Source organism: Lingula anatina, chromosome 1 (genome assembly GCF_051362555.1).
Source record: "Lingula anatina isolate TDL-2025a chromosome 1, LinAna3.0, whole genome shotgun sequence".
NCBI lineage: Eukaryota > Metazoa > Brachiopoda > Lingulata > Lingulida > Lingulidae > Lingula > Lingula anatina.
In genome coordinates this window covers 40,656,208-40,671,216 of record NC_141767.1, presented here as the reverse complement: position 1 = coordinate 40,671,216, position 15,009 = coordinate 40,656,208, and the positions used below count along the sequence as shown (strand labels likewise).

The 15,009-nt window shown below is 38.1% G+C and overlaps 1 protein-coding gene across 1 annotated transcript; it reads right to left on the bottom strand.

Moving 5' to 3' along the window:
* Positions 1-1,393: 1,393 nt before the first annotated feature.
* On the bottom strand, positions 1,394-14,337 carry LOC106164427 (uncharacterized). The gene is made up of 21 exons (XM_087000078.1): positions 13,986-14,337; positions 13,359-13,463; positions 12,720-12,973; positions 12,194-12,425; positions 11,859-12,050; positions 11,450-11,709; positions 11,040-11,271; positions 10,675-10,830; positions 10,231-10,490; positions 9,811-10,042; positions 7,585-8,004; positions 7,077-7,336; positions 6,664-6,895; positions 5,865-6,509; positions 4,856-5,029; positions 4,440-4,616; positions 4,248-4,304; positions 3,599-4,027; positions 3,270-3,324; positions 3,026-3,115; positions 1,394-2,827 (listed from the first exon to the last, which is right to left on the bottom strand). Exons 2-21 carry the CDS (start codon positions 13,417-13,419, stop codon positions 2,542-2,544), a joined length of 4,704 nt encoding a protein of 1,567 aa, XP_086856204.1. The 5' UTR covers positions 13,420-13,463; positions 13,986-14,337; the 3' UTR covers positions 1,394-2,541.
* Positions 14,338-15,009: the final 672 nt, after the last annotated feature.

Below are 15,009 nucleotides of genomic sequence, written 5' to 3'. Positions count from 1 at the left end.
TTTATTTAGGCTGTATTCTAGTGCTGATCACCGTGCTTGACTAATGTTCTTTTGGTTTTTCCTGTGAATAAGATGTCATTTGTGGTGTGTAGAAGTTCATGGCATAAAAAAGGATTAATCAGACATAAAATAGATTAAGGAGAGAAGACCTCAACGGCATGTTTGTCTAATCCTACTGATTACATCCATCATTCAGAAGAATGTGGATTTTCTTTACTTTAGTTGCCGTGCTATTAAGATGCCATGATGTCTTAATGTCCATTAAACAAGAGACATCGCCGTCAATTGTCTAGAGACACAGAAGTATCTGAAGTATAAATATGAACATCGTGTCCTAGGCACAATACGGGCGTGGGTTCGTGTTTTCGAATCCATCTATTTTAGTGTCATCTCTGTGTACGGTTTTAACGTTCTTTTACAGTTACTTTGATCGATTTAGCGGAATACTCGATGTACATGTATGGGCTTTGCCGTGCGAGATGAATCGTCAGTGTTTTTTCTAAACTATTTCGCTATATATGATAGAAGCATTTCACATTTAGGATCAAATGTAACTTTTTAAAGAGATTTGGTTGTTAGAAATTTGGTTGTCATCCATCACCTATCCCCCCCCCCCCACCCCCAAAATGGTATCTTTACTTATACTAGCGACAAAACCCAGATTGGCTCACTTCGCTGACTTAAAGATTGTCAAATTTTAAGATTGGTTCACTCTTTTATTTTTACCCTTTCCGTTTTAACTTTAAAATATTCCCAGTTCTAGACATGAGCTTGCGCCCTCTCCTCAGCTCCGTTCACCGTGTAGCCCCAGTAGGTCTGTCTTAGAAATGAAAAAGGCCCTTCCATTTTTGATAGGGTAAAATATTTGGAGTGTTATAAACCCCAAATGCCCCAAGTTATTACTTTGATGTTCGGTAACTTCCTATTCTTTGCCATTATGCCATGGCTTAAACACTAAGACTGGGATTTTTTATCCTATCAGTGTGGTGAGTTGGCCACCTAAAAGAACTCTCTAGTGACCTTGACCGTTACTATCACAACAAAGCTAGAGAGTACTGCTCAGAAGTCAGTCCCTTCAAAAACGTCAAGGCCAAATTAGCCCTATTACTGACAATATAGGCCTTCCTATCGGTTAGAAGGTATAACTTGTTTCGAAAGGACAAAGAGTGCCTTTTTACTGACGACTTGCAAAAAATGGCTCATTTAGTGCGGTAAGTGGTCTTTAATATTTATTATTTGAGACTTCTTTAATCAAAATCTATAAACAAAAAATAATACAAATATAGAAACGGTTAACAATGATATTAAGGAATACCTAATAGACTACAGATGCTGTGATATCTATACACGTGTTTTAAAGAACGTGCTTAAAATCATGTTATAAAATAAATGGTAGAGGAAATTAACAACTAGCATTTTATTAAGAAACAAGACCTCTGCGGTCTAAGATATTTTACAATCAGCAAAATGTACAAGGAAGATACCTTTGACAATATACGTTATCTAGTTGTGTTTTCGAAACTAGTTTATTCTAAAAGTCTACTTATATATGTTGCTGAATGTAACATCTCAATGTTGTGATTGGTAGTTGGGCTGAAACATTATGATACAAAAACGGCTAATTTTTTTTATAGATTTCTAACAAAAATATACATATTCTATGTAAAAAAATCCACAGGATCAAAATAATAGTTGCAGGGCTGCATAAAAAAATGCATAAAAATATCTTAATTCTACGGTGACCCACTGATGAGTTCTTGCAATGGACATTGCACATAGTTTTAATGAAAATATTATTCACATCCTGCTGTTACATCATCTGAAAGATATGCAAATGAGCTTGCGAGAGTGTAGTGCAAATTTCCCTGGAATATTCTGGACATACTTTCTTAAAAGTTCTTGATTTTGGCAAAAACCCAGAAAACATGTTTGGCATTGACCCTTTTTAAATAATTCTAAATGTACACCATTTGTGTGGAAGGTGGCCAGTTTGACTAGCCAAGTTATGGATGACTTCTAACTATTGCTTTGCATTTTCTTCAAAAGAGTCATGCTTTGGATGACTTCTTACTATTGCTCTACACATTCTATATATAAAATATGAATAAAAAAATAATATGTCTGATGTGCCTTTTTAAAAAAAACGAGTGAAACAGTACATTATGAATATTCTTTGGCTTTGGCAAAGGACGGAGATTCTCAGAAAATATACATTTGAGCAATTTAATGTTCAATTATATACAGGAAAGTGCATTATTGCTTTATACAACCAGGTTAATCTCTTTTGGTCAAAATACCACTGAGGTAATATGTTGTAAAATTGTGCAAAAACATTTGTATTCTTAGTCACCCAGACTAAGATACAGTTTTTTAAAATATACATGTATTTACATTATGTCCTGGGTGCAGAACAATATTATGGTGTTGCATAAATACTGCCTGGAACATTATCACAAAATATTTGCAAACTTTATTGAATTTTGGAAGCACGTCTTATAAATAACGTGGCACTTGGAGCAACGGAAAAATCTCTTTTATATTCTAATGTTTTGACTTCTTATCTCTTTTCTTTTCCTTTTCCTTGTCGCCTTTCTTTTTGCTCTTTTTATCCTTTTTATGAATTGGGTCTGATCCCATGTCCCCTAGTGCAGATTCTTCCAGCTTGTATTTGTCTTTTTTGTGTTTACTGCTATGTGATTTTTTCTTGTCTGTTTTATCCGACTTTTTCCCGGACTTGGAGCTGTGGCGATCAGAGCTATCGTTCATTACCGAAGCAATTTTAACAAATTTCTGCAAATCGGCCATTTTCAGCACGTCCTTCTTTTTCCTAGAGTAAATTAAAAGCACAATAATTGAGGTTAATTTATGTCAAAACTGAAAAAACCAGTTTATTTTTTTCATATATTAAACAAATGAATCATTCTACGAACTAAAGGCAAGTGACTGCAGTAAGAAATTAGAATAATACTTTGAAATCTGGCAGCATTGCTACGACACGCATTTTCCGTGTTGAATGTTGATTTACCTGTGTTTTTTGTGCTTCGTTTCATCTTCATTTACTACATATTGGCCTGTTGTTTTACTTCTTCTGCTACGTCCGTTAGCTTCGACTTTCCTGCAACACCAAAATTAATTATAAGAATTTATCTTACATGTGAAATTCCATAACTCCAATATTCTTTGAATGAAAAGGGCTCTCTATCAGCGAGGTTGCCTTAAACATTGTGTAGATCGCGTTATGCCGTACTAGTGAGAAATATGTCACTTACCCTATATCAGTGAACTCTGGTTTAACAGTAGGAGATGAACCCATCGGTCGAATTTCTGTAAAAAATATAATGATATTGTTACCTGTAAAGTTTTCAGACAATGTTTGAATAATCACACAATAAGTAGCGAGTGCCGAACCCATATGTATGAAACTTTGATTAATCAGCAATAAAGTGGTAATAACAAAATCAAAAATAAAAGCGTATCCAGTGCATGGAGATATTGACTCATGACAATATAAAGAACAATTTACTTTTGTTTTTCTGAGGTATCATGCATGATGCAAAGACCTGATGCCAGTATAATCTCGAAAATGAATTCTACCCACCTTCTTTGCAACGACGGCAGCAGGGGCAGCACCATATGGACAATACCACCAGAATGACAACAAGGATGAGGCCAACAACCAAGCCAACCACCAAGAAACCGATCTCCATGTTGCTCATCCCTTCAGTGGGCACATTGTTGTCTCGTGACCCAGTCGTCTGGAACGCCACGGTGTCATTAACGCTGATGCAGAACTGAGATAATACTCTGTTACTGTCCTTGGTGTCGCGACACCTGTAACAGCCCGCGTCGCTTTGGGTGATGCTTTGGAATTCCAAAAGGGTTCCATACGTTTTGCTTGTCATCAGCGTCTCCACTCCGGCGTTTAACCTGTACCATTGAAGACCGGTGACATCTTCGTTGGATGAACGGCAGTGGAAAATGTGATCCCCTCCTGTCTTGAATGTCAATTTCAAAGCATGTTCGATAGCTGGAATGACAAACGGTGGGTCATTTTACCATAATTGTCTCTCCAATATCCAGACAATTTTTAAAAAGACTACGATTAGCGTAAAGAAAAATAGAAATAAGATAGAAGAATAAAAACAAGGTCAAAATGGAGACCACGAAAACAAATGAAATGGACATTGTGACGGCAATTTTATAATTACTATGTACCTATACCTGAGACACGATATTATGATACTTACGCACTGCCGTTGCTGAGGTGATAGTTGTGACAGTGGTGGGAGGAGCAGTGGGCACAGCTGAAATGTATGATAATATTGATCGTTACTACAATAAATCATCTGATTATTTGATTGATTAATTTTTGCACGTTTTATTTGATTAAAAATGGATTTGCTAGAAATTCCCGAATAACTGATGATAAGCTCACATACTTGTTATGATTTGATAATTCATTGCGTCTGATGCTTGGATTGTGCTGCCATCGGGGGCCGTCAGTGTGAACGCATTTCTGTTCACGTCGTTATTCAAGGAAGTCATCACGGCACTTTGAGAAGGTTCGCTGCTACCTACCGGAGGGGGTAGGAGGTCGAAATCAACTATTATACTACCTAAAACATAAAAATGTATGCTTTTAAAATATGCAAAATCTAGATTATGCTGGGAAGAGGTCAAGGGCTCCTCCTAGCATGATTTCTGTTTTTAAAATAAGCTCGAAAAGGAGCACGCCTGTTATCAGAAAGCATGTTTTTGTTCTTATATTTAATCATCCTGTGCTGAAAAATATCCCTTGTCATAACTCTCAGTAATTTTTACAATAGGTATTGCCAGTTCAAATTCGGACGCATACCTTGTCTTAAGTCCATGTTTGCGATTCGTGATTCAGAGACACTCAGTTTTGATGCTATCTGTGGTTTGAGGACAGTAATGGCCGCTGCCTTGTCCACGCCGACCACGGTGTTGTAATCCCCTGGAAACCGCACCTCAACGTCCACACTGGCGTCATCTGGGATGATGATAGGGGCTGAAAGGAGACCCACAAAACGTGAAATACATGAAGATAGTAGGCGTGGTAAGGGTGATAAGGTGGTACAGTGTGAAGAGAGCTTTCTTGAATCACAAGCCTAACTTAGGCCTAACAAAAAATGAATGCTGGTAGCGGTTGTCACTTGTAAGAACGTCGCGGGCGCGTGCAATGCCGTTTTTGTCGATGTGGGAAGTTGTTGATGACTTGGTTGATGAGCTATAAGCGAAAGCAATGTGCTAGTTGAGATTCTCTGTGCCTTGGCTGAATTTAATACTCGCATGTATGAAGTACTGGTCCGTAGCCGGGGGGGTGGGGGTGGGGGGTGGTTCGAAAAACTGCCCCTTTTGCTGGGTAAAGGTCCACTCTGGGTAAAATTTGACCTAGGTACATGAAGTTTTTATGGCAAAAGGTCCACTTTTTCAGAAAAAGAACCCCCCTTTTGAAATTGCTGGCTACGGGCCTGAAGTACATGTCATACCATAACTGCACTGTTTGAAAACCAAACCTAATTTTAAGGAAAACCCCACACATTTAAACAAATAAAACACAACAAAAGAAAAAACACAACGACTACGGCTATGACACAACTGTAGTAAACAAACACTAATTTCTTTTGATTGAATGTTACTTTAGAATTAATACGATGATCTGATTAATTTCGATAGTGTGAAAGTTAGAAGGGATTATTTTTACCATAACTGCAAAGTAGTCGTTTTACAGGTAAAATCATTTTGTCTATGAAAGTGTTTTTAATTGCAATCTAGTCTTAAGAACAAAGCGGAGATCTCAGGAAACTCGTGGAACGAGAAAGGCAGCTGCAAAATATTCTTACCTGGGGTAGTGGTCGTAGGCGTCGTAGTAGTAATGGGTGTTGTAGTTGTTGTAGGGGCAGTTGTGGTCGAAGGGGTCGTCGTAGTTGTGGTGGTGGTGGTAGTCGTAGAAGTAGTGCTTGTCGTTGGTGCTGTCGTTGTTGTAGTGGCAGTCGTGGTGGTAGTAGGTGTCGTAGTAGTGGTTGTAGTTGTTGGGGTAGTTGTAGTTGGTGCTGTCGTTGTTGTAGTGTCAGTTGTGGTCGTAGGAGCCTCAGAGGTTGTTGTCAAGGGTGCAGGGGTTGTTGTCGCGCGTGTAGTTGCTGTGGTAGTTGTTAATGATTGCGTTGTTGTTGTACTTGGTAACTTGGTGGTTGTGGTTTCTGTTGTAGTAATTTGTGCTGTTGTTGTTGTAGGCGTGGTTGTAGTTGTTGGTGGTTCTGTTGGTGGTGGTGTAGTTATTGGTACTTCGGTGGTGGTAACTGGTGATTCAGTTGTGGTAAATGTGGGTAATTCAGTTGTAATTGTGGTAGGTGTAACTGTAGTGGTGGGTGTGGTTGTAGTGGTAGGTGTAACTGTAGTGGTGGGTGTGGTTGTAGTGATAGGGGTAGTCGTTGTTGTCGTTGTCGTCGGCGTAGTGGTTGCGGTCGTGGTAGGTACGGTGGTTGTCCCTGAATAAAGAAGGAAAACAAATTAGTAAAACTTCACAAGATCATCACTCCAAGCTGTGAAAATAAACTTGTAAAATATTAGAATAAGTTTATAGTTCCGACAAAATCCAAATTGTTTTCTTAATTTTATTCGCAAAATATAAGCAGATCTTACCAACGTTAATTTTCGCCTCCACGGAATGTCTGAATCGTCCAGGGGCGGAGTTGAACGTGTATTCATTTTTGAGTACCGGCCAAGGAAAAGGAGTACCAGTGTCAAGATTGTAGTAGTATTCTGTTGTGTAGGCGGAGCTATAATCAAAACTGATGACGTCAGCAACCAAGCTGTAGCCCCAACCATAGAAAGACCCTTCTTGGATCCAGGGTTTGGGATCCGTAACATTAAACTGAAATGTATTAAACTGAAGTGTAAAAACATGAAGCCAGACACAAACGTCCATACATGCATATATCTATTAAGAAATATCATCTTTTTTTTTTTTTTTTTTTTTTGCAAACATATTACGAATTTCCATCAAAACTTGTAAACATCTAAACTGCCTTCTTGGCATATCTTTGTAAACGTACCGTTTGAAACCCTTTTTTGTTGGATAGTGTTACATCCAAGTAGTAGTCCAACCTAAACACGGTTCCACTTCCAATACGGCTCCATATGAAAAACCTGGCTGGAGTTTCTGTGTCTACGTCCTGATGAATGTAGACAATAAAACTCTCTAATATCCCTTGAGACAGCGGGAATGCAGTTTCTACATATGCTTTCCGAGAACCTCCCTGGTTGTAATAGCGACGCTCCTTAGCTTCGCCAAATGATGTCAGCACAAAACCACCTAAAATAACATTGGGATTAAAGAATAATCTGAATCAAATTGTCATTTTTGTTGTCAATGAAATTTTGATACAATTGTATATAAAACATCTGAAAAACTGCATACAGTGTATCTCTCTCTCTCTCTCTCTCTCTCTCTCTCTCTCTCTCTCTCTCTTTTTTCTCTCCCTTACACACACACACACACACACACACACACACACTTTCATAGAATGTAAAATCATTAAATACAAGTAAAATCCAACTTACTTGCTATTGTTGTAGTTATAGTTGTAGAGGCAGTAGTTGTGGTTGGTGATGTTGTTGTGGTTGGGATAGTGGTTGTAGTTGTTGGTGTAGTAGTTGTAGTTGTGGGAGTAGTAGTAGTTGTTGGTGTAGTGGTTGTAGTTGTGGGAGTAGTAGTTGTTGTTGGTGTAGTGGTTGTAGTTGTGGGAGTAGTAGTTGTGGGAGTAGTAGTTGTTGTTGGTGTAGTGGTTGTTGTTGTGGGAGTAGTAGTTGTGGGAGTAGTAGTTGTTGTTGTTGGTGTAGTGGTTGTAGTTGTGGGAGTTGTAGTTGTTGTTGTTGGTGTAGTGGTTGTAGTTGTGGGAGTTGTAGTTGTAGTCGTTGGTGTGGTCGTAGTCGTGGTAGTTGGGGTAGTAGTTGCCGTCGTGGTGGAAACAGTGGTAGTACCTAGAATAAAACAAGAAATATTGAACCGAAATAAGATCCCACTCGAACAACGGTATACACTGAATATCAACAACCAATTCTTTTAATCAAATATCTATGGAAGCGTGTAAGGGTCACAACACCAACACCAAAAACAAACTTCACAACACCAACACCAAAAAGAAAACTCACAACACCAACACCAAAAAGAAAACTCACAACACCAACATCAAAAACAAAGCTCACAACACCAACACCAAAAACAAAACTCACAACACCAACACCAAAAATAAACTTCACTTTAAACAAACCCGAGTATCATGTCTGCATTAGATAACCACTCTACTTGACCCACTTCAGTGGCCATTAAAGAACAATCAATTGTGAAGTTTAAGGCCCTTTGATTGAACAACCATATTTTCTCCCATATTTTAGTTTAGAGGTAAAAACTAAAATAGGATAGAAAATATGGTTACTTTGACTGCTTGGCACGGCTGTCTATCCTGCTTTTGTGAAAAAATCTTAGATGATCTAATTAAGATTAAAATAGACCATTTTCTCTAGAAGGGTTGGAATTGCCACTACTCTTTAATATGCAACCTTGACAAGTGATTGATTGTTCTTCAATGACTACTGAAGTCGGTCAAGTTGGAATAGTAACCTGGTGCAAACATAATACATATGATTCTCAAGATTGCTACTAGCCTCTGTGTTTAAAATGCTCCCCGTGCTTGTTGTTGCCAAAGCAACCAAAGTAACTATATTTTCTATCTTATTTTAGTTTTTCCCTTTAAACTAAAATATGTTAGAATATATGGTTCTTCAATCAAAGGACCTTAAACCATTGCAAGCTAATTAACTTCGAGACACTTCTCGGGCTTAACATCCAGAAGTCACACGTACCTCACTTCTGAATGTTAAATCGTTTAAGTCATGTTTATCAACTTCGGTAGTTGAGGCTGATGCCTGAATATCACATAATCAGCGTTCTTCGACAGAACTATAAGTAAAACATGATTTTTGAATAATTGGCGATCCTCAAATGTAGCTGGGATTGATTGATATGTAGAAATAGATTCAGAAATTGACACTTGACTCTTACTTTGTTCTACGTTACGTTATTATTTCTACAAGGACCACACCTTACATTACTGGTGATCGAGCTTTATTTTTATAAACACTGTGCCTCAACAGCCGCACAGCTGAATACGAAATCTCAATTAAGCTTTATTGTGTTAAAAAGTAAGACACAAAATTAACATCTTGAAGGGTTGGAACTGCCTCTACTCTTTTATGTGTAGGCTTGACAATTGATTGATTATTCTTTAATGGCCATTGAAGTGGGTCAAGTGTGAGTGGTCATATAGTGCAGACATTATACGGTTTACATGATGCTCAGGTTTGTTTAAAACGCTCTTTGTTTGGTGTTGTGAGTTTTCTTTTTGGTGTTGGTGTTGTGAGCTTTGTTTTTGGTGTTGGTGTTGTGAGTTTTCTTTTTGGTGTTGGTGTTGTGAGTTTTGTTTTTGGTGTTGGTGTTGTGAGTTTTCTTTTTGGTGTTGGTGTTGTGAGCTTTCTTTTTGGTGTTGGTGTTGTGAGCTTTCTTTTTGGTGTTGGTGTTGTGAGTCTTCTTTTTGGTGTTGGTGTTGTGAGCTTTCTTTTTGGTGTTGGTGTTGTGACCCTTACACGCTTCCATAAATATCGTTGACATAAAATGTAAATACAAACAAAAAAAATGCTTTTTGAAATTGAAATTTATAGCTAACTAAACTAACAGGGTGCATGTTCCACCTATAAGTGTTTTCTGTTATTTTCGTTTTTTTTTCTTACCGACGTTAATTTTGACTTCAACAGAATGTCTGAATCTTCCGGGGACGGAGTTAAACGTGTACTCGTTGTTGAGTACCGGCCAAGGAAAAGGAGTACCAGTGTCAAGATTGTAGTAGTATTCTGTTGTGAAGGCGGAGCTATAATCAAAACTGATGACGTCAGCAACCAAGCTGTAGCCCCAACCATAGAAAGACCCCTCTTGGATCCAGGGTTTGGGATCCGTAACATTAAACTGAAATGTATTAAACTGAAGTGTAAAAACATGAAGCCAGACACAAACGTCCATACATGCATATATCTATTAAGAAATATCATCTTTTTTTTTTTTTTTTTTTTTTTTTTTTTGCAAACATATTACGAATTTCCATCAAAACTTGTAAACATGTAAACTGCCTGCTTGGCATATCTTTGTAAACGTACCGTTTGAAACCCTTTTTTGTTGGATAGTGTTACATCCAAGTAGTAGTCCAACCTAAACACGGTTCCACTTCCAATACGGCTCCATATGAAAAACCTGGCTGGAGTTTCTGTGTCTACGTCCTGATGAATGTAGACAATAAAACTCTCTAATATCCCTTGAGACAGCGGGAATGCAGTTTCTACAAATGCTTTCCGAGAACCTCCCTGGTTGTAATAGCGCCGCTCCTTAGCCTCGCCAAATGGTGTCAGCACAAAACCACCTAAAATAACATTGGGATTAAAAAAGTGAAAATGTCATGATGACGTACAAGAAACTACTGATACAAAAGGATATTAAGCACTTAAAAAACTGCACATCTAGCAACATAAATAAACACGCACTCGCTCACAGGTTGATATAACGTTGTATCATTAAATAGAAGTAAAATACATTGCTCAACTTACTTGATACTGTCGTAGTAGTAGTGGGTGTGGGAGTAGTTGTAGTGGTTGTGGTTGGTGTAGTGGTTGTAGTTGTTGGTGTAGTTGTAGTCGTTGGTGTGGTCGTAGTCGTGGTTGTTGGGGTAGTAGTTGCAGTCGTAGTCGAAACGGTTGTGGTTCCTTTAATAAAAGAAGAAAGATGGAGCGAATATTAGATGTCACTATTAGAACACGGAGTACTTAGAACCAATAATTAATGCCAAACATTTTTCACAAACATATTTCACAAAGTTTGATGTAAAATAAAATAATATGTCTTTTAATTAGAAATCTATTACTGACAAAGCATATTATCCTATAATTTAGTATTTTCTTTTCTTTTTTCTTACCGACGTTGATTTTGACTTCAACAGAATGTCTGAATCGTCCAGGGACGGAGTTGAACGTGTGCTCATTGTTGAGTACCGGCCAAGGAAAAGGAGTACCAGTGTCAAGATTGTAGTAGTATTCTGTTGTGAAGGCGGAGCTATAATCAAAACTGATGACGTCAGCAACCAAGCTGTAGCCCCAACCATAGAAAGACCCTTCTTGGATCCAGGGTTTGGGATCCGTAACATTAAACTGAAATGTATTAAACTGAAGTGTAAAAACATGAAGCCAGACACAAACGTCCATACATGCATATATCTATTAAGAAATATCATCTTTTTTTTTTTTTTTTTTTGCAAACATATTACGAATTTCCATCAAAACTTGTAAACATCTAAACTGCCTTCTTGGCATATCTTTGTAAACGTACCGTTTGAAACCCTTTTTTGTTGGATAGTGTTACATCCAAGTAGTAGTCCAACCTAAACACGGTTCCACTTCCAATACGGCTCCATATGAAAAACCTGGCTGGAGTTTCTGTGTCTACGTCCTGATGAATGTAGACAATAAAACTCTCTAATATCCCTTGAGACAGCGGGAATGCAGTTTCTACAAATGCTTTCCGAGAACCTCCCTGGTTGTAATAGCGCCGCTCCTTAGCTTCGCCAAATGATGTCAGCACAAAGTTACCTGACAAGTTTAAGAATGAGTTGTTTGAGGCTAACTGAGAACATAGGTGTAATATTTTCAAATAAAAGTAACGTGCGAAAGTACTTAATTTATTTTTTTAAACCGGAAATCATAATGACGCTAAGCCAGGTAATATAAATATATCTTACTCGGCTGGGTTGTAGTAGTTGTAGTCGGCGTGGTTGTAGTTGTCGGCGTTGTCGTCGTGGTGGGAGTGGTTGTCGTCGGTGTTGTGGGTGTGGTTGGAGTGGTTGTAGTTGTCAGCGTGGTAGTTGTGGTAGAGGGCGTGGACGTCGTAGTTGGTGCCGCAGTGGTTGTCGTTGTTGGTGCTGGGGTTGTAGCTGGAATATAGAATTATAAAAAAGTTAACATATATTAGGGTCATTTTACGAGTATCATTTACCTCAAATGATAAGTGGCATTTCATTTCGATTATATTTCTTAATGGATTAAGCTTTTACGAAACTAAAACTGGCATACATACCAACGTCAAGTGTCAACATAACAGAATGCCTGAACCTTCCTGGTGTCGAAACGAAAGTATAGGTCTGGCCCTTCTCTGGCCAAGGAAACGGCGTGCCAGTGTCAAGGTTGTAGTAGTATTCAGTGGTAAAGCCAGAGTTATAATCAAAGCTGATGACATCTGCTACCAAGCTGTAGCCCCAACCGAGAAATGAGCCGGCTGGTACCCAGGGTTTGGGGTCTGGCACGTCGAACTAAAAATAATACGATCACACATAGTCTTATTTGAAATCAATTTGCGAGATAAATGGTTTATAATTTTGATTTTGATTTGACTTGCGTTTCCTTTGAAGAAGAAATAACGATTTTATTGATTATTAACCGTTCATTAAACATGATTTTACTTTATCCATGTTAGTCTTTTGATTTTCTACAAATCAATTCGTGTCGCAATCGCTTGCATAAGAATTAGTAACTCTTGTTTTCTAGACTTGTCTCATTTCTGATTTATACTTGAATGAGAATTATGCTTAAGTCTTTCCTCTTACCTCTTCCAATCCTCTTGTTTTTGGCAAAGTAGCGTTTATATAGTATTCCAACCTGAAATTTGCCCCAGTCCCCACGCGCGTCCAAATGAAAAACCTTGCTGGAGTTTCACTTGCCACATCCTGATGAATAAACACCGTGAATTTTGTAACATACCCCTCCGACAATGGGAACGCGGTTTCAACAAACGCCTTGCGAGAGCCACCTTGGTTGTAGTAGCGCCGCGCTACAGCCGACCCGTAGTTTACAAGGGTAGCTGAAATATAATATGATATGTTTCATATAAGAAGCACTACTGTCTTCGTAATGTGTATGACATCAATTGTTAAAACTAAATATTCAATGACTGTTCATTCTTGATGGCAAGAAGTCAGCAGACACCTCATGTCAGTTAAAGTGAAAAAAAAAACAAGCAAAACGCAAACAAACAACGATTCTATAGTCGTGCTCGACAGTAAATTTATCTTCATCTATTTTATAAAAGTCTTCATGAGTCTTGCACATGCTGTTACCCCTGTAAGTTCCTCACCTGGTTTTGTGTCGTTGTTATTATTTTTTACATTTATTTCAGAGTCTTTCCATTTCAACAGATTGAAATTATTATCTCAAAGTGATATACTGAATCTAAAACCATCCCTTACCTTGTGACGCCACTTTAGATACTATGCCGATCAGAATAACAAGCAGTCCAAAGCAATCCATGATAAAATAGCTTTGTGTCCGGTGAATTATCCAGTGGTGTACACCTAGAATGCGAAAAAAATTTAGACAATTTTAGAATAGATGAAAAATTTTAAAAAAGCAATGATAAAAATTAACAGTACTGGTAACTGTTGACGTGAGCTTATTACTAAAGCATAATCTCAGATGGGCTGCCCTAAAGGTAGAGGCATACTACATCTAGTACATACATGTTCTAACGGTCCCTCATACTAACTAATACTTTTCTTTCGTATTTACTTTTAACGAGGTTGAATGCAAGTAGGCAACTACTCATGGGTCTTTTCTTTAGGATCGATATGTATCAACAAAACTCAGCTGGACTTCAACCTCTCTCCGTTTCCACTTAAATGTCAAGACCTCTTCTACATTGCAACCTCCCCTCTTATACTCCCACAGACCCTAACAACTTCGGCCATCTTTTGTCAAACCTTATGGCCTTATGGGCATATTTGTAATTATGGTCTTGGTTATACAAGTATAGCAACCAAAATAATCTTGGAAATATATAAGAATGCGAATAAATAATATTGCTTAACTTGCCTTACCTTTAATTAACGTCTGTCTTCAACGAGAGCCTTTTGTCCCGTTTCCATTTATCGCACTGCTCTCTAAATACAAAAGAAATGTTGTGAACTTGATCCGTGTTAAATGTCAGGCAAGAGTCCGATTTTCGTCTTCTTTGTAATTGTTCAATTTCTAGCACTTCTACAATCACTCTGCTTGTTACAGATCAATCCTTGTCACTCAGAGTTCTGGTACAAAACACTGTGTTTCTACTCAGTCTAGTAGCAACCCACCATATCACGTTGTTTAATGTTGGAAATAGGCTTCATCACTTTCCATACTTTACATAACAGCCACTGCACGTATTTGCTGTGGAGAAGTTACAACAATGCCGTGTAGCAACGGGACAATAGCCCCACTCGCGGTTAATGCATTTGTCGATCAGATGTAAACACACTGCTACAGTACAGCACAACTAACTGGAGTTCGAGCATGCGCGTTGGGCACGGGGTTATTAAGCATAAATCTTTTGTCAATCTTTTGAATACCTGACACAGCAACAAATTACAAAGTCTTATGTTAATACATAGAAATAAAATTACATAGAAATAAAATTTGAGGTGCACTCTTGGGTTTTGACAATGAAGTTTTGAAGTTAGAATATTACAGGAGTACACTTGTGTGTGTGTGTGTGTGTGTGTGTGTATGTGTGTGTGTGTGCGTGTGTGTGGTGTGTGTGTGTGTGGGGGGGGGTATTCCCACTGGTGGAAATCGTGTACAAAAAATTTCTTATCTGGATTAAATAAATATCAGCAATGGAGATCTTCATATCAGAAAGCGTTTCATCAATTATAAACAACGTTAAGTTTGCCTTTATTACATTGTCTATTGTGTGCACAATAGAGTCACTTTATCAGATGCACCCATTTTCTTCAGTTATTTAAAATTGCGGTAGATGATCAAGAACGCACTGCGCCACAATGTGTGAAACTAGTACACATCAGTTTAGACGTAAGGAAATACAGGCGAAAAAAACAGCAACAGCATAAAATAACACACCTTGAG